Consider the following 19,253-nt stretch of genomic DNA (forward strand, 5'->3'; position numbering starts at 1 on the left):
AGACTGAGACAGATAAAATAGGGGACTTAGGACACTGTCATGACCAATGGTGGATACTGGCAATTCCCTTCTGTGATCCTTGCCACAAAGGAAATTGACTTAAGCTCTGACCCTCATTCTTCACTTTGCCTTATACCTTATATTATGACTATGTGTGAAGCAAGGATCTTATTGATCTTCACACTGGGGATCTGGGCTACTTGTAACTCCATTTATTCATGTTAATAAAAAGCTGTTATTAGAGAAAATCCTTGGCTTTACAGTATTTAGAAGATCTTCAGATTTTTAAATACTCCCACTCTTCCTACTTTATCTCTGTGCTTTTCATGGGCCCTCTCTTTCCCTATAGAAATGTCATATGCACAAAATGCTTGGTCTTATGTCCCACAGAAGTGGCCTACAAATATTGACTGAACACCAAAACTAGGGTGCAAGGGTAAACAAAAACATTCACTGCTCCTGTTCTCCTGAGGCTTTCAGTCTGATGTGGAGACAGATATTAATCAAATAATCAATAAATGCATAATTACGAAGTCCATGGGACCCCGAAGGGAAAGGAACCCTGTTCAATGAGAGCTTATCCTTGAGACCATTAGGGATGAAAGGTATTTTCAAGAACTCCTTCTTTTGTGGTCTTGATCTTACTTCATTTTATCTTTTACAAACCTGAGAACTTTTCAGAATGTTTTATTTTTCATGTAAAGACTTGAGATCAACTGATGAGATGATCAAAGCATATGAGAAATCAATTAGAACTACAGCAATTAATACATTTTTGAGCTTTCCTTTAATGCTCAAAGGGGCAAAAGAATTCTTAGGATACTAAGACTAGAGAAAGAAATACCAGAGAAAGGAGAGGTTTAAAAAAGTGAGAAGGGCTTCCCTGGTGGCGCAGTGGTTGAGAATCTGCCTGCCAATGCAGGGGACACGGGTTCGAGCCCTGGTATGGGAAGATCCCACATGCCACGGAGCAACTGGGCCCGTGAGCCACAATTACTGAGCCTGCGCGTCTGGAGCCTGTGCTCCGCAACAAGAGAGGCCGCGATGGTGAGAGACCCGCGCACCGCGATGAAGAGTGGTCCCCACTTGCCGCAACTAGAGAAAGCCCTCACACAGAAACGAAGACTGAACACAATCATAAATAAATAAATAAATAAATAAAAGAACGTGAATTTCTTAAAAAAAAAAAAAAAAAGTGAGAAGATGTTGAAATGTTTTCCAGGTAGATAGGTCTGATCTTTGGTTAGTTTGTCTTTAGTATCTTTGTTGATAATGTGTATATATGTATATTTATATATACCTTTGTATTTCTATTGATTGGATCAAACTTGTATATACATTATCATCCCATTCATCTTTTCAATATGCTGGGCATTTTTTTGAAAGTTGGTTGGGCTCAGGATCATAATGTCTGATTTGATTCTTCTGCTGTCATTTACCTTAGGCAAGTTCTCCTGACTCTGCTCAGTTTCTCCATCTAAAACAAGCTGTTACTACTCCAGGGATTTTTATTTTATTTTATCTTTGGCTGCGTTGGGTCTTCTTTGCTGCGCGCGGGCTTTCTCTAGTTGCGGCGAGCAGGGGCTACTCTTCGTTGGGGTGCGCGGACTTCTCATTGCAGTGGCTTCTCTTGTTGTGAAGCATGGGCTCTAGGTGTGCGGGTTTCAGCAGTTGCAGCATGCGGGCTCAGTAGTTGCGGCACGAGGGCCCTAGCGCACAGGCTCAGTAGTTGCGGTGCACGGGGCTTAGTTGCTCCGCGGCATGTGGGAACTTCCCCGTCCAGGGATCAAACCCGTGTCCCCTGCATTGGCAGGCAGATTCTTAACCACTGTGCCACCAGGGAAGCCCCTCCAAGGATTTGGCCTGGGTTCTATCCCTGGTCGGGAACTAAGATCCTGCAAGCCACGGGGTACGGCTAAGAAAAAAGGTTCTGCTTTCTCTGAACTAGGAGGGGTCGGCTCCCCAACATGGTGGAGAAATTCAATAGGAAGAGAAGGGCAGCAAGTGTTTAAGAATAGTCTCTAATTCCTCTGAGACATGGGAGGGGAGGTGGTTGAGTGAGAGATGGAAGGAGGAAGGAAGTATTGAGTATGAAGGTAGAAAAAACTGTTGGTTTCTTCCGACAGTCAGTCATTAAACACATGTCCTGAACTCCCGTTACATTTTAGGTACCATGATGTGGCTTCACTGGTGAAGCAAAACAGATGTGATCCCTGCCGCCATAGAGCAGGGGGACAAACATTAATCATTTTCTTGTTTTGTTTTGTGTTTTTCTGGAAGAAGGTCTGTAGCTTCCTCATATTTTCAAAGGCATTCAGGACCCACAACCTGGGTAGCTGAGGATTAAAATCTGAAATTCTAAACATAGTCTATTCTTTTGTTTTTAGGGTTTCATTTTAAAAAATTGAGATATAATTGACTTACAGTATTATATTATTTTCAGGTGTACAACATAATGATTCAATAGATGTATATATTGCAAAATGATCACCACAGTAAGTCTAGGTAACATCCATCTCCACACATAGTTACCATTTTTTTTTCTTGTGGGTGTAATAAGTGAAGGACAAGGGAGCCCAAGTACATGAAAAGCAAGGGTGGTGAACCAGGTTATTTGGTGGCAGCTGGTTTTTTCTCCTAAGAAAGACACCTGTCTTGGTAAATGTTGAGATGGAAAGGGCTGAGTAGACAGCCAGGAAGTATCAGCCTTCTCATTAATTTTCTTATGACTTAAAATAGAAGACTATTTTAGGCATAGACAGACTGACTCTGTCTAGAAATGCAAATGAAGATTTTTAATTTTCTTTTCCAAATTGAAGATATGGTGGGAAAGTTCCCAGGTTAATGTTATAACCTTATGTGGTGCTAGGAGATTAGCAGAGAGCCATCGGTAAGTAACTGTCTATGGATTTGGTCAGCTTGGCTTCTTCTTTTTCAGGATCTCTGGCTTCAGCTCCAGCTACTGACTCTACTAGATTAGGAATCTCCTAATGTAAACAGAACTTCATTCAAGATATCAAAATGGTTCTTCATTCTTTTTTTTTTTTTTTTTTAAAGAAAACTACCTGGGCCTCACTCCAGAAGCACTGAATCAGAATCTCCAGAAACAACGAGGTCCGAGAACCTGTTTTTTTAAAAAATTAATTAATTTATTTATTTATTTTTGGCTGCGTTGGGCTTTCTCTAGTTGTGGCGAGCGGGGCCTGCTCTTCGTTTTGGTGCGTGGGCTTCTCATTGCGGTGGCTTCTCTTGTTGCAGAGCACGGGCTCTAGGTGCACGGGCTTCAGTAGTTGTGGCTCGCGGGCTCTAGAGCACAGGCTCAGTAGTTGTAGCGCACGGGCTTAGTTGCTCCGCGGCATGTGGGATCTTCCCAGACCAGGGCTCGAACTCGCATCCCCTGCATTGGCAGGTGGATTCTCAACCACTGTGCCACCAAGGAAGTCCTCTTCATTCTTTTTTTCATTTGTTCAATGTTTGCTAATGTCCTAGGTGATGGGCTGAGACTTGGGAAGGAAAAGATAAATGAGATGCCAACCTTCCCCTCAAGAAACACCTGGTCTAAGGGCTGACAGACATGAACATGGACTTGTATATGCTAAGACAATGTGACAGTGCTGTCACACAGCTTCATTCAAAACCTGATGGGGACTTATTAAGAATGACTAAAGTTGTTAGCTTGCTGATTAACACTGACTGCAGACAATAACTACGTGTTTTGAAGGTGATCTATATAATTGGGTGTTTGGGAGCTAAACAAACAGGAGAATAAAGGAACATGGGGAAAGAGAGGAAACGATTATTAGGCACCTAACTGAGTAAATTCATGAGAATTATGCCACTTCATCCTCACAAACACCCTGGGTCCTAAATTGTAATCACTGAACAGATGGAGGAATTGAGAGTTGGTATGAACAGTAGTTTCCCCAAAGTCCCACACAGCTAGTTGGAGGCAGAAGCAGGATTTCAATACGTGTTCAGAGTCCTTCCACCATGTGGTGTGGTTACAGCTAAATGAGACAAATAAAGCATGGGTGAAAGAGGAAGTGGGAAAACTGGGCTTTGCTGCCTCCATGAAAATGAATGAGTGACTCAGAGATTTCTGACAGTAGGACTCATGGTTTGTGTAGTCAAGGTCTGTAAATATTTCAGTTACTAGATTAAGGAGATTTTTAACTCAACAGCAGAAGCTTGCTATCAGCCAAAAACTGCAATAAGCATTTCTTTGAGCTGGTATATAGACATACCTATGAGAGCAAGGTGGCCTCTCTGGATGATTTACACAGAAAACCAAATGTAGCTGAACCTCATTTATTTGGAAATTATCTATACCATCAACTCACGCATCGAACACACAGCAAAGAATCAGCAAATAAGTAAAACTCTGTGAATACTCAAGTAGATATCATAAACAACAAAGAGTAAATCTCATGCACCGTAGTTTTATAACATTCAAAACACCCTCAAGCCCTCAATCTCTTCATTACTGCATATCTGGCTTCCAAATCTATTGGAGCTTACAAGAATTTCTTCATTAGGATTACTGAAAACAGGAAGAAATAATGTCTGACAAGAAAGGATTAGACCAAAAATAGAAAAAGCAGCTGTAAGAACGCAAACATGTCAGCATCAATTCAAATTATGGTCAGAGACCCTCAGTAGATCCTGGGGATTACCCTTTGTCAACTGAAAAAAATTGCACAACTTAAAAGTTGAGAGTTACGTGTTATTCAGCGGACATTCTGAGGACTTCAAGCTCAGGAGACAGGACTCTCAGATCGCTCTGAGGGATTGCTCCAAAGAGGCAAGGGGGGAGCCAAGAGATAGAGGAGTTTTTGTAACAAAGACCAGGTAGTCGGAACATCAAAAGATTACTGTTAACTAAAGAAAACCAGATATCTCAAATTAAGGAATTCAGCGCTTTTATATTTATGGGAAGATGCACAAGTCTGGGCTCACTGAAATCATTCCTTTGATTAGCACCTCAGCTATCTGGGGCCGATGTTCTGTGCTTTCTCATCCGGTGTCTCATCAGCATTCACCGTCGTAGGTGGCTGCGGCAGCAGACTGTTAGATGGCGGGCATCCTGTTTCCATCCTGAGTTCCCTCAGGGCTCACCGTAGGGGAGGCTGTAATGTGATGGCTTGATGGCTGCAACATCCTTTGTTTACTGATATGGCAGGCGGCATTCTTAGTTCATACCTGTAATACGCTCATGCAAGAAAGTGGATGTTTTCAATGTTGACCCAGAGTCACCAATATAAGGTTAAACTAATTTGGGGCTACTTTTCTAAGTACATAGGAGGTATATAGTATAATACATTCAGTTGTGTAAAATAACTAACATGAAAAAAGTGTCATTGCTTAAAAGGTAAGAAATCAGACATCTGGAAAACTTACTAGTTATGCGAAGTGATGCACGCTCAGAGGAGCTGGTGCCTTATCATTTAACTATGAACTTCAATTTCCAGCTACAACTTTCACTGGAATAGGGGCAGGTGGCCCAGGTATAATACCCTCCTGTTGGCCTGAAAGAGAGAGAAAGGATAAACTCCACCATTGCAGGGACCCACCATGCTGCCTCACTCCCCACTTCCGGCGGTAGTTGCAGCACAGAGTACTGGGGGTGAGAGTAAATCTGCCCAGTCGGTCCTGACTCCCTCTCCTGATCAATGAATTTGGGAAGCAGGAACAAAGGCCCGTGCCCGTGGCCTTTGTGGAGTGGTGTCACCACATGTATACTCTTCCCCCCAACACACCCACGCAATCACATACACTCCACTGTATCAGGTCCTAGTTGTGAATGTCACAACAGTAACTAAAGATAATTTTCAAGTGTGTGTTGAGTAATCAAACTGACAGCCTTTTGTTTTAGTTCCTTATTCTTGCCCTACTCCAGTTGTGCTAAAAGTACCAAAGGGTCTGATAAAAATTCAAAAGAAGGCTGACTCACAAGGGAAAAAAAAAATAAAAGGAAGGGGCTTTGATAATGTCTTAACATGACTGAGTCAAATGTACTGCTTCTTAAGAGATGTTCAAAATGTTAAGTCAATTGTTTGTCTGTCTCAGTCATAGTCATGCTGACCCAAAGTTTCACAAAGCTGTTAAATGTCTTTTCAGAAGTTATAGATGCAGACTCAAGGAAGGGATTTATTGCATGGGGGCTGACTGTGACCTTTATTGTCAAAGGGACTAGGAGACTCGTGCAGCTTCTAATATTCCCTTTTATTTAAAAGAGAATGCCACTGTTCTTTAATTAAGAGAAACCACCATTCTCTAGTCATAGTATAGCTCTCACTAAGATATTTGCAAACACTCTGTAAAATGCTGCCTAAACACTTTGTGTTTTTCAGAGTTTTGACTTCTTTAATGGCCAGCACACCCTTGGCAGTCTGAAGAAGCCCTATGGACTCCTTTTCAGAATAATGTTTTTAAATGTACAAAACAAAACACAAAGGATTACAAAGAAACCAAATATATAAAAATATAATAATCAAAAAATGTATGATATAGTAATATATGTGCTTCTTTATTAATGCATTAAATAACAACCTAGCAGCAAGTCTGGTGACATTTGAATACTGATGAGGAGCATAAATGATAATTGCAGATACCTTCAACAACCATGCAGGAGATGAGAATACCTCATTTTGTTTCTATGGGAAACAAAATCACAGATGCCGATAAAACTTTGGTGCTTTGTTGCCAGTATTTATATTAGAAGGAAATGTTAAGTTTCAGTTAGAGATCAGTGAAAATGAAGATATATTTTCCCCATTTAAGTGTACAGACTCCCTGAGTTCTGTTCACAGGACCCTTGGACCCCCAAGTGAAGGACCCCTGGAATAGGAAAATCATTTTCATAAGATTATGAGCATTGTTGAGATAAAATTTCTTCAAATAAATATTTGTATACAAATATTCCCAATGCAGTTATGAACATTTATATTTTTAATTCTCAAATGGAAATGTCATTCATTCATTCATTTATATTCTTCCTTATAAACTGCCTTGTTCTTGAAAGGATTTGAGGCAAATTGCATATATACGTACAGCAAAATGTAATAAAATTACAAGTTTGTGGATGAGAAAAAAGAAAAGAAAAGGTTAGTATGAAATGTAAAAGGTGTTTTGAAGTAAAGTTAATATACAGAGTGCATGTGGGAAAGTTCTAGACCTTTACTAGAGTACAATGGCAAACTTGATTCTAAGTTTAACTCTTCAATGTGAAGAGTAACAAACAATTAGTTATAGATTCATGATCACATCTCCTGAGATGCCAAACTCTTTCTCTACTAAAACTAGAGAAAAATTCTTCTATAGGCTTTGCCTCATAATGACTGTCTTAGCTTGAGCTGTTATGGCAAAATACCATAGACAGGGTGGCTTAAACAACAGACAAGTATTTGTCACAGTTCTGGTGGCTGGGAAGTCCCAAATCAAGGTGCCAGCATGGCTGGGTTCTGGTGCGGGCTCTCTTCCTGGTTTGCAGATGGCCACCTTCTTGCTGTGTCTTCACGGGGTGGAAAGAGAGTGATTTCTCTCTTTTCTCTTCTTCTCTGAGGGCACTAATCCCATCATGAGGTTTCTACCTTCATGACCTTTGAAAGGCCCATCTCCAAATACTTTTACATTGGAGTTTAGGGTCTCAACATCTGAATTTTGGGGCAACACCATTCAGTCCATAGCAATGATACACTGAGGAATGAAATTAACAGTACTTTTGAAAACTCCCCTTGTTTTATTGGGCTATTTCTTATAATTTCTCAGTGTAAATTACTGACATATGTTTCTACTGGCCCAACTACATATAGAAATGGATTTTAAACTATCTAGTGTAAATTTTTTAACCTTTTGGAGGTATAAAGTATTATTATTTATTTACTTTTAGTACCACCTCCTTGGAGATACTTATTCTTGAAATGCAGATTAGTGATTATTAATTTTTACATGTCATGGACCACTTTGAGACACTGATGAAAACTATAAATGCAGACACACATTAAATTCTGCATTCAATTTCAGGGAATCACAGACCTCCTGAGTTCTCAGTACTCTGAGAATAGATAACTCTGCAATATAGAGTAATAGATATGCCTTTAAACATATTATATAAATATTGTTTACTGTAACTGAGCATTTGACATGGACTGAGAACCAGCCAGCTGGATTTAATGCTCTTGGCAAACATGGGAATGCAGCTATTCTATGATGCAGATTAAACAAATGCTTTAATAACTTGGAGAATAGGAAAGCTGCAAGCACATTTAACTAAATACAATGCTAATATTTCAAGGTTGGAGGGATGCCTGGATCATATAGCCTGAATTCTTGTACCCAAGATTCTCATGCCCCTTGGAAACATCACAAATCTCTAGCTACCACCATTTCATGGTCCCAGGATGACGACCGAAATATGGTCACAGTTCCCAATTCCTCCCCTCAACGCCTCCTCCCATCATGTATCATAGCCCAGTTGAGACCAAGCTGTAATGTGAGAAATCAGAGATAAACAGGGTGGATCCAGATTTTGTAAGACCCAAAGCTTATACAATTTCGAGGGTCCTTTTTAGGAAATACGATACAAACTTACAAAGTTGTAAAGAAACTCAGTATTTAAAAGGCATGACAGAAATGACAATAAATTTCAAAATTTAAAAAGCTGACAAAATACCAGAAATAGCACATTAGTCAGAAAAATAGGATCATCTAAAAATTAACTGCCTGACATACCTCTAAAATCCTTTCCCTCTACATTTTTAGCTGCATGTTTTTTGTTGCCTCTTCACAAGATAATGATTTTATAGTCATTTTTCTCGAGAGAACACAGAAAGATAATCCAGTCTGTCTAGCATAAGCTGATCAGAATTGTTTTTCATTTTTATTGATTGCTCAGAAAAACCTCTTTTGCCTTCACAGTTTATTGCTGGTAATGTAAAATTTTATGATTTCTCTTTCAAATTTCTTTCACCTGTGACCTACAAAATTAGGACGAATTCCCCCCAAACTTACTTCTGGTTCTGTTCATTGGAAACCCTGTTTCCCTCCACTACCCATAGGCACAGGGAGACACGTGACCTGTTTACATTGTAATATGATCTCTGGTCCTGAGCCATTATATCACTGTGCCAGGTGAATTGGCCAATGGAAAGTAGAGCGTCACTGGAAGTTATTAGCACACTTGACAGCTGGCTATAACCTAACTGTACAAAGAAGAGATTGTAAGAAACGTAAATATATCCTCGTAACTACAAAGCAGGTATATCCCTCCTTATATGCCTGCTGTTTGAACTCATGGGCCACAGCTCACCCTCGTGAGAGGTTTTTTGTTCTCCTCTCTCACAGCCTACTCCAAGGGCTGTCTCCGTATGGCTGTGGCTGTCTTTGCAGCACCTCCATAGAACCTTCTAGTAAGATTCCTTAGAGTTCAGGCTCAAGAGAGCAAGGCCAAGAAAAGAAGGAGGAGGAAAATTTTTCTTACCATATCTCAGAATCTCAATGTTTCCAAGTTTGTAGACGTGGGAAGTATATGCCCTCTTCTGCGAAGATCTCATTCCCAGTTGCAGGGGTATGATCTTACCATAGGCCCCAATAAGACAAATATCTCAGAACACACCAGCCTAAGATCAGAATGGGAAAAAGCCACTTGGAACAGTATGGGATTTATTTCAATTCACGGATGAAAGGGTGTTTAAGGCCATAGACACATAGACCATAGCATGTGGCTTCAGTGATTTTAACCTGGAAGATCTAGAACCATATGATCATTTCAACGCTAAAACTCTTAGTACAGCACACATGGACTATTTTAATTGATTGATGTAATTTTCTGGTGACTGCCCCAAGATAATTAGCTACAGAATATAGGCTTTGGTAATTGGTCGAGTTAACTTGTTTTATAGATATATTGACTATAAGCAGATTACATGAGAAGCTAAGTCTAACAAAGATCCTCACTTTGGGTTTAGAATTGTTGATCTGTAGTCTTCTTTTCAGGGCTCAGGTATCAAGGCAATTTCTCCATTAAAGCCACTCCTAGCTTGCAACAATAAAAGCTATTGTTTTCGAATACAAGAATTCTTATTTTATTACGAAGGGGAGTGTCTATTTCATCCAAGAGAAGAGTGGGTTGTAAAGGCATGAAACGTCTGCTTCTTCAAAGCCTATGGGAAGCACCGTGTTTATGTTTTTGACTTTGTATTTTTGGGGGAGTATCTACTTTGCTTGTTTAAGAGAAAAAGCCACTTCTCTCAATACCTATGTTCATATAAGTTGGAAATAAATATTTTCAGAGACTCAGTTGAAGACTCAGAATAAATAAGAACACTCTGCTTATGTTTAACCTAAAATATCCTCTGCTTTGGACTTTACCCACAAAGAGGTCAAATCTGCATTTTATTTTATTTTTTAATTTGTTTTACTTTTTGGCCACACCACGTGGCACGTGGGATCTTAGTTCCCCAACCAGGGGTCAAACCCGTGTCCCCTGCTGTGGAAGCTCGGAGTCTTAACTGCTGGACCACCAATCCCAGCTGCATTTTATTTTTAATGGAGATTCAGAGGAGCCGTTCTTTCCTTCTGGGAAGGAATACATAACACCAGAAACCATAGCAGGAGGAATGCCCTCCTCTAGGCATGGAGGCTTAGAAAATGAGCAGTGAGGTTGTAGACCAGAAGCGTAATACATCTGCATTAGCTTCAACTGATTTATAACAATTCTAGAAATGGGTTTTCATTTTTTAGGTAGTAATCCAACTATGAATTTTATAAATTATTCAGGCATAGAATAATGAGAATAGTATAGATTCGCAATTTTCAAAAGAATTAAAAAATGTTTTTTTTAAAGTCATGGAACCTTTTCTTTGAATGAAAGTATGGCCTGCAGTTCAAGATGAAACCAGTAAGTGTGGACTTGCCCAGTTCACCCAGGGTCTCTGCATCCTCCTTAGTCTCTTCTCCCCGCATAGAACTCTGCCTGCTGTTGGGCACAGAGCAGGTACCCAAGTTCATGAAGCTCTCATGGGAGGATTGCTTGTTCAAGGTTTCAGGAGGAGAACCACTGACAATAGCATTTTAAGGCAGGGATGATTCACAACCTTGCTGTGAAAGAAATAGTATCTCCTGAGAACTTTTGGGGTGAATACTGCAATAGATAGAAACACTGGCAGTCTTTCTTCCTTTGATTACACGTGTGTGTGTTTGTGAGAGAGGATGATGCTGGTAACCTTAGTAAGAATTACTCATTTTCTGTCGAAAGGAGAAGAAACCCTTAATGGTCCTTCATTCTTTAAAGGAAGGCCGCCCTCTCTTTCCTTTGCTCTCTTTGGGTTTGTGTCATTTTTTCCAGTTGAATTAACTGGGCACAGTCTGTTTCTTGAATGAACAAATAAAAATATCTTCTTGATTGGAGATGATATAATTGACTATAATAACTCATGAAATGTTTGGGAAGTTAAAGTTAAGCTGCTGGCTTAAATTTGCTTTGTTGGTAATAAGACGTTCTCTACAAACCAAATTTAAAAAGATATTTTGGGGACAATTTGAAAAATTGTTAAATCAAAGTGGTGTGTATATGAAATGTCATTGTAATATGTTTTCTAATATGACCTCAAAGTTTTCTCTAAGAAAAATTTTCTATAGTTCTGTAAAATAGAGCCAGATGATCCTGAATCCCACATTTTTCAGTGAATTTTGAGTGAAACAATCTTTGCTTTCAGTCATTATGTAGCTTTTTTCCCCAGAAGAACACAGAAATGTTAAACAATGAATATTTGAGATGGCACCAATCATTGAGCCTTATAAGTTATTGGTCTTGTTCTCAAAAGCACTTCTGTGCTTTATGTGCTGGTTTCAAATGCTGAAAATGTCCATGTGGACTTTTACATTATTCTGTACCCTAGGACCTCCTGCTCAACAACTGAGATAAGAAAAGAATGCTCTTGAGAGCATTAGGGTGCTGTCCAAAATCTCATATATGCCTGATAAAGTTAGTGGAATGTCAGGGTCTCTGCTGTGATTAAAAGATCTAAATGTGACTTGTCAAGTAGCTCAAATATTAGCTCTAATCCCCATTTGGGCAGAGCTCTAAGTTTAGGCTTTGTAGACCCAAAGCTGTATATGTAGAATATCCCTTGTTACGTTACAAATTTTCCAAATGAACACAAGAAAACGGAGCAGGAATACACAAGTTCAGAGCGGGTACCTCTGGAGTTTGGGCTTATGGGTGATTTTTGTTTTCTTTTATTAACTTTTTTTCTTTTGCATTTTAAAGTTTAAAACAATGCAAATATGTATTTTTTTAATATCAAAAACTTCATTTTCTAAAAAGTGGAATAGATGCTGTAGTTATTGGCAGAGTCAACCTTGGAGTAAGGACATGGTGAACAAGGGTCCTGAAGACACCTTGATCCTTCCAACACTCAATAATAGGCACCATGTCAAACGTGCCTGTCAACTTCGGGTTTAAAAATATGCTTATGGTAGGGGTGGGGAATCAGGAGTCTGCTCCTGCAAGAAGGACCAAACAACTAGAAATGAAGTGACTCTAGACCAATAGGGAAGAGAAGGGGAAATCTTCTTGTATAACCTGCATTTAGCATGTGCATCTCATCCTTCCACCCCTCCCAGCATCGGGCGGTGGGTGGGAGGTGGGTGGGAGGTCCCTGTCAGCCTCTTCTACTTTAATGTTCCTTTGTCTTTAAACCACTCATGCTGATATTTACGAATTAGCATTTTAGGCAGATTACACATTTTTGTCAGTGAGAGGTACAGAAGGGGAGTCTTTCTAGGTGCAGGAAGTTGACACAAATGAACCTGCAGTCATGGGAGTTTCTAGGGAGTGTGATGGAGCTTTAGGGAGGGCAGACATAGGTAAAATATGTGATTTTGGTTTCTGGGAGAAGCAGAATAGGGAATGGTAAAGCTGAGAAGGGACTTCTGTGTTTCGTGTTTGCCTGTCTTCTTTATATCCTCTTCTGTGGCAGCTTCTTTCCCTGGCCTCGCATGCCTGGCCTCCTGCCGCCCTCTGGCTGGTCAAAGACCTACAGTAACACACCATCAAATTGCTCTCTTCCCCTTTCTTTTCTTTCTCCCCGTGCTTCCCTTCATTCTCATCAAATGTACATAGAGTTTACAGCACATCAATAATCAAAGCACAGAAAAGTTTGAGAGTCATGAACTTTACCTCCTTCATGCAGCTAATCATTTGGAATGTAGTCTCTTGAACCGTGTCAGGATGAGAGTTGGCCAACACAACTGGCAAAGTTAGGCTGCAGCCAACCAACCGCTAATGCACGTGTGCATGTCACAGCAGGGTCACTCCTGGCTGGCTGAGAGCATTTGGTGAAGAGCCAAGTAGCTTCAGAAAGGACTCAGAGGCATGACCAGGTGCACTGCATGGGGTCCAAGAACCCTGGGAAAGAGGGGCTAAACTTATCTGCAGTTTTGGTTTAGACATGGCAGCCTTGACTGATGGACAGAAGGCTTCCAAAAGGACCTGGGCTAGAGGGAGAGCCCTGGGTGCCTGGCAAAAGCTAAGATGAGGGATATCTGGCAGCATGGGAGGAAGCAGGACTGTGGGTGCAGAGGTTCCTGACCCAGATCCTCCGTGTTCTCTACCCCTCCCTGCACAATCACTCTTCTAGGGTGTCTGTGGGTTCTGGAGGGAGAGAAATACGGTCAAAGGAAAGCATATGTCACTGTGGAGAGTCCTCATAGAAGTACTGATCAGAAACAGGTGTGTGTGTGTGTGTGTGTGTGTGTGTGTGTGTGTGAGTGTGTGAGTGTGTGTGTGTGTGCGTATGTTGGGGGGCGTGTCTAGAGGAGGTTGGGGGTAGTGCAGGCAGCCTCCGATGAGCAGTGGGGTGGCAGCTGTCCACAGAGCAGAGGATGCCAACCAGAGCTGCATCTTTCAGGGCAGTCGTCTTCATCTGTAAAATGGGAATAAAGACAGCACCAACTTCACAGAGTTGTGAACACTAAATGATTAATGCGTGTACAGCATTTAGCATATGCCAGCACGAACAAAGTGATAAACAGGGTTTAATAAATGTTGGCTATTGTTATTTTCATCATTGTTGCTTTTGTGAGATCCCATCTCTCTGCTTATCTTCTACTTATTTTCAAGCGGTTGCATAGTTTGATTTTATGTGATGCAATAAAATGGATTTTGGCAGTGTTTTTGTTTTTAATCAGAGAAATTACTTCTCGGGATGTAATAGAAAAAGGTTAGATTACACCTTAAGTAGATTGAACTTGAGCAGAGTTTTTAAAATGATTGTGGCATCTCCAAGTTGAATTTTTACTGAATAAAAAAATTAGGCACGAATGTCATTTTTTTTCTCTAAGAAGATCGTGGGAATAACTAATAACACTTGGTAGAGGTTAATATAGTATTTAAGGTAGTAATTTTAACAGTTTTGAACTCAATTTTAAAGACATAATTGGAATAATTTTCAATAGACATCAGTCTTTATTAGGAAATTACAATGATTAAATTAACTGCAGGCAGCTTCTCTTATTGTTATTTGAAGACAATAGGAGTCTGTTGAGGTTGGTGGGGCACAAAATGAATGATACATGTTCTATTAAAGACTTCACCGCTGAAACATTTTTCATCACTCTTCCTGTCTGGCTACAATTTATGTATTCAAGGTATAGTCTTCAAATGCAGCTTTCTTTACTGTATTTGGCCTAGAAAATGAATTCAAATGGAGAAGAATAATGCTTTTCCTAGGGCTAAGATATAGATTTTCCTTTTGAGGGGCTATAGATTTTTCTTTCCTCAAAAGAAAATGATGTTACACTTGCAGAACTCTGTCAAAGTTGAAAAGAGAATTTTGTTCCTTTTGTTCCTGCTTTGGGTATTTTCAGGATTCTGCTTCTGCTTCCTTATGAAACTGTGCACTGGACCAGGACAAGACTATCACTCTCATTATTCAGGCATTTGAAATTACTCTTTTCCTTTGAAATGAGATATTCAAATCATTGAGTGTTAGAGAAATTGTGCATGGGTGTTAGAGTCAACAGATCTTGATCTGTCCTCTCAGCATGAGGCTTTCTGCAGGTGGTAAAGTGGTTTTAATCAGTGGAAAATAGCACCCAATTTCTTCAAGATCTTCCCAAGCTCGAAATGATTTAGATAGTAATCTGAGTCTGAATACCACCCAGATAAGCATCTGCAGTCACATTTACCTGGACGTGGGTGGCATTGCTTTTTAAATTTCAGTATCACTATAAAAGTTGTCTGGCGTTTACCCCTGTCAGTTCTCTTGACTTAGAGGATGGGAAAACTTCTTTGCGCTCTTTCTGGCTGGAATGTCTAGTTAGAGATTGATTCTGCTGCCTGTGATCAAGTTACATACACTGACACCCCAAATTTTCTTGATTTGGCCCTCAACTAAACAATACCAGGACTGTGAGGTCCAACAGTAAAAAGAAAAATTTTAAAACGAATTTAATATACTGTGAAGTTCTTGTACAAATGCTAATTACTACAACGTGAAACAATGCTGTTTTCACTGTTTTGGGAAGTAGAAATCTTGTTCCGGGGAGAAAGAAAGAGCTGGTTTATTACTAGGTACACTAAGTGCAAAGACAAACATGAACAGAAGTCAATGACTTGGCGTCCAATACAGCTAACATTCATCTACTTTTACATTGCTTCTGGTGAACTATTATAATTTCAAATCATTATAGTTGGAAAATATTTAGATAAAACATAATGTCACATTACTTTTCAATTTAAAGTAACAAAACTGGAACTTTAAGCCACACAGTGTGAACAATGTGGAGTGCAGTTTGTAGGAGAGAAAAAGAGATGTATTTGACATGAACATAGAGGGCTTTTTACTGCAGTATGATATTTACAGTATCTTTATACTTAAATTTTGGCCACAGAAGTAGTCTTACTGGTTATATACACTTGGATAGATTTCCATCCAAAAAGAAAAGATGATTAAAAATACCTACCTTGGGACTTCCCTGGCGGTCCAGTGGTTAAGACTTCGCCTTCCAATGCAGAGGTTGCGGGTTCAATCCCTGGTCAGGGAGCTAAGATCTCACATGCCTTGTGGCCAAAAAACCAAAACATAAAACAGAAGCAATATTGTAACAAATTCAGTAAAGACTTTAAAAATGGTCCACATCAAAAAACTCTTAAAAAAAAACCCTACCTCACTCAGCCATAAAAACGAATGAAATAATGCCATTTACAGCAATGTGGATGGACCTAGAGATTATCATACTAAGCGAAGTCAGATAGAGAAAGATAAATATCATATGATAATGCTTATATGTGGAATATAAAAAAAAGATACATATGAACTTACTTACAAACCAGAAATAGTCTCACAGACATAGAAAGCAAACTTACGTTTACCAAAGGGGAAGGGGGGAGGAATTAATTAGGAGCTTCGGATTAAAATGTGCACATTACTATATATAAAATAGATAACCAACAAGGACCTAGTGTATAGCACAGGGAACTCTGCTCAATATTCTATAATAACCTATGTGGGAAGAGAATCTAAAAAAGAATAGATATTTATATAGGTATAACTGAATCACTTTGCTGTACACCTGAAACTAACACAACATTGTAAATCAACTATACTTCAATAAAAAACCATAATATGTATCTATACTATAACTGAATCTCTTTGCTGTATGCCTGAAACGTTGTAAATTAATTATACTTCAATAAAAAATAAAAATTAAAAAAAAAGGAAAAGTGGAAATGTATTTTGAGGAATGTTCAAGAGATTAGAATATTATTTTCATTTTATCTTTTAGAAAACGTTCAATTCTGGGGGAATCTCAGTTTAGTGATTTCCTGCTAGCTTACTACCCAAGTTTTCCTATTTTCTATGAGATACAACTTTCTGTCTCACTCTCCAGGAGAGACACTGGGTAATTATTATGATGAGCAAGTTACTATTTTGCTGCCTCTTCTTGGGGTTGATGTGGTAGGACTCTGACTTCCTCCCAGGCAGTTGAGTCCTGGCAGAATTCTGATGACCTCTTTCTTGTCTTTTTCTTGTACAGATCAGAAGCAACAGAACTGGAACAAGGAAGTTCATAGCTTTTTGGTATGTAATTGAGAACTCTTCAAAATGAATTCTTTCTTTTGGTGATATTCATGACCTGAACGGCCCATACTCCACTTTGTTATTCTAATCTGTGAACCAAATTATAATAGCCTAGGTATATTTACCCCTAGGCTAGGATTAATGCAGAGAGAAGCTAATGGTATTCATAAATAACCAACTGTATTTGATCCTCTGGATTTCCCTTGAAAACGGATTCTTGACGGCAATTACATTTCAGTAGGAGAGCTGTTTAGTAAAGCAATTTATTTACGGAATTATCTTGTTTGAGCCCCTTAGTGGTCAGGGACATACCAAACTGTCCAAGTACCATAGAACTATAATTATGTGAAGAATCTATTTTATAAGCAACTATGGGTTTAGATGCCCATATGTAAATTGAAAGTTCTAGAAATGAGGCATTTACTAATATAAATTTACTAAAAACTATAATGAAATATTTATATTTAGTAATTATTATATCAATATAAAAGTAAAATAATCTTAAGATGTTCTCATCTTTAAAGTTCATCCCTAATGATCTAGGTAAGACTGGAGTTCTACAAATATATATGTAATTTTTCTCATTATTCCTTTAATTTCCTGTTTATAAAATGATTCAAAAAGAATGTCTTAGTTCCTCACTGGGACACCCATCTCTGGTTTAGTTTAACTCTGCTTATAACTTGCCAGAGAATACAAGAGAAGCATTCTTTTCACAGCTATCTATCAAGAATACCTTCTTTTGTGACTCCATGGATATAATGAAATAGTAGTAATTTTTCAGAAAATGTTAGTATATTAATTCAAGAGCTATTATTTTTCTATGAAGCGAAGAAACAATAGTAATAATAATCACTTTTCTCCCCAGTATGTACTTTCTACCACTTCCAATTACCTTGCAACTGCCTTTGAAACATTGTTACTCATGACCCATTAGTCACCATCATTTTTTTAAAAAAATATCTTTATAGGAGTATAATTGCTTTACAATGGTGTGTTAGTTTCTGCTTTATAACTAAGTGAATCAGCTATACATATACATATATCCCCATATCTACTCCATCTTGCGTCTCCCTCCCACCCTCCCTATCCCACCCCTCTAGGTGGTCACAAAGCACCGAGCTGATCTCCCTGTGCTATGTGGCTGCTTCCCACTAGCTATCTATTTTACATTTGGTAGTGTATATATGTCCATGCCACTCTCTCACTTCGTCCCAGCTTACCCTTCCCCCTCCCCGTGTCCTCAAGTCCATTCTCTACGTCTGAGTCTTTATTCCTGTCCTGTCCCTAGGTTCATCAGAATCTTTTTTTTTTTTTTTTTAGATTCCATATATATGTGTTAGCATATGGTATTTGTTTTTCTCCTTCTGACTTACTTTGCTCTGTATAACGGACTCTAGGTCCATCCACCTCACTACAAATAACTCAATTTCGTTTCTTTTTATGGCTGACTAATATTCCACTGTATATTTGTGCCAAATCTTCTTTATCCATTTATCTGTCGATGGACACTTAGGTTGCTTCCATGTCCTGGCTATTGTAAATAGAGCTGTAATGAACATTGTGGTACATGACTCTTTTTGAATTATGGTTTTCTCAAGGTATATGCCCAGTAGTGGGATTGCTGGGTCATATGGTAGTTCTATTTTTAGTTTTTGAAGGCACCTCCATACGGTTCTCCATAGTGGCTGTATCAATTTACATTCCCACAAACAATGCAAGAGGGTTCCCTTTTCTCCACACCCTCTATAGTATTTATTGTTTGTAGATGTTTTGATGAAGGCCATTCTGACTGGTGTGCAGTGATGATACCTCATTGTAGTTTTGATTTGCATTTCTCTAACGATTAGTGATGTTGAGCATCCTGTCATGTGTTTGTTGGCAATCTGTATATCTTCTTTGGAGAAATGTCTGTTTAGGTCTTCTACCCATTTTTTGACTGGGTTTTTTTTTTTTTTTTTTTTTTTTTTGATATTGAGCTGCATGAGCTGCTTGTAAACTTTGGAGATGAATCCATTGTCAGTCGCTTCATTTGCAAATATTTTCTCCCATTCTGAGGGTTGTCTTTTTGTCTTGTTATGGTTTCCCTTGCTGTGCAAAAGCTTTTAAGTTTCATTAGGTCCCATTTGTTTATTTTTGTTTTTATCTCCATTACTCTAGGAGGTGGGT

The 19,253-nt window shown here is 39.0% G+C and overlaps 1 protein-coding gene and 1 long non-coding RNA gene across 3 annotated transcripts in view; one reads left to right on the forward strand and one right to left on the reverse strand.

Annotated features, from left to right (window-relative positions):
• IPCEF1 (interaction protein for cytohesin exchange factors 1) overlaps window positions 1-19,253 on the forward strand; it is a 221,734-nt gene that overhangs the window by 71,395 nt on the left and 131,086 nt on the right. For both annotated transcript variants that reach the window (XM_082404584.1, XM_082404583.1), the window contains one exon: window positions 17,041-17,084. In XM_082404584.1, coding sequence (XP_082260710.1) covers window positions 17,041-17,084 — 44 coding nt within the window. The remainder of the gene's footprint in view (window positions 1-17,040; window positions 17,085-19,253) is intronic.
• Window positions 4,293-10,700, reverse strand: LOC309634515. Its single transcript, XR_014248166.1, has 2 exons — window positions 5,398-10,700; window positions 4,293-5,199 (listed from the first exon to the last, which is right to left on the reverse strand). It is a non-coding gene; the product is annotated as an uncharacterized lncRNA (long non-coding RNA).

This window comes from Balaenoptera borealis (genome assembly GCF_965194805.1).
Source record: "Balaenoptera borealis genome assembly, chromosome: 9".
NCBI classification, from domain to species: Eukaryota; Metazoa; Chordata; class Mammalia; order Artiodactyla; family Balaenopteridae; genus Balaenoptera; species Balaenoptera borealis.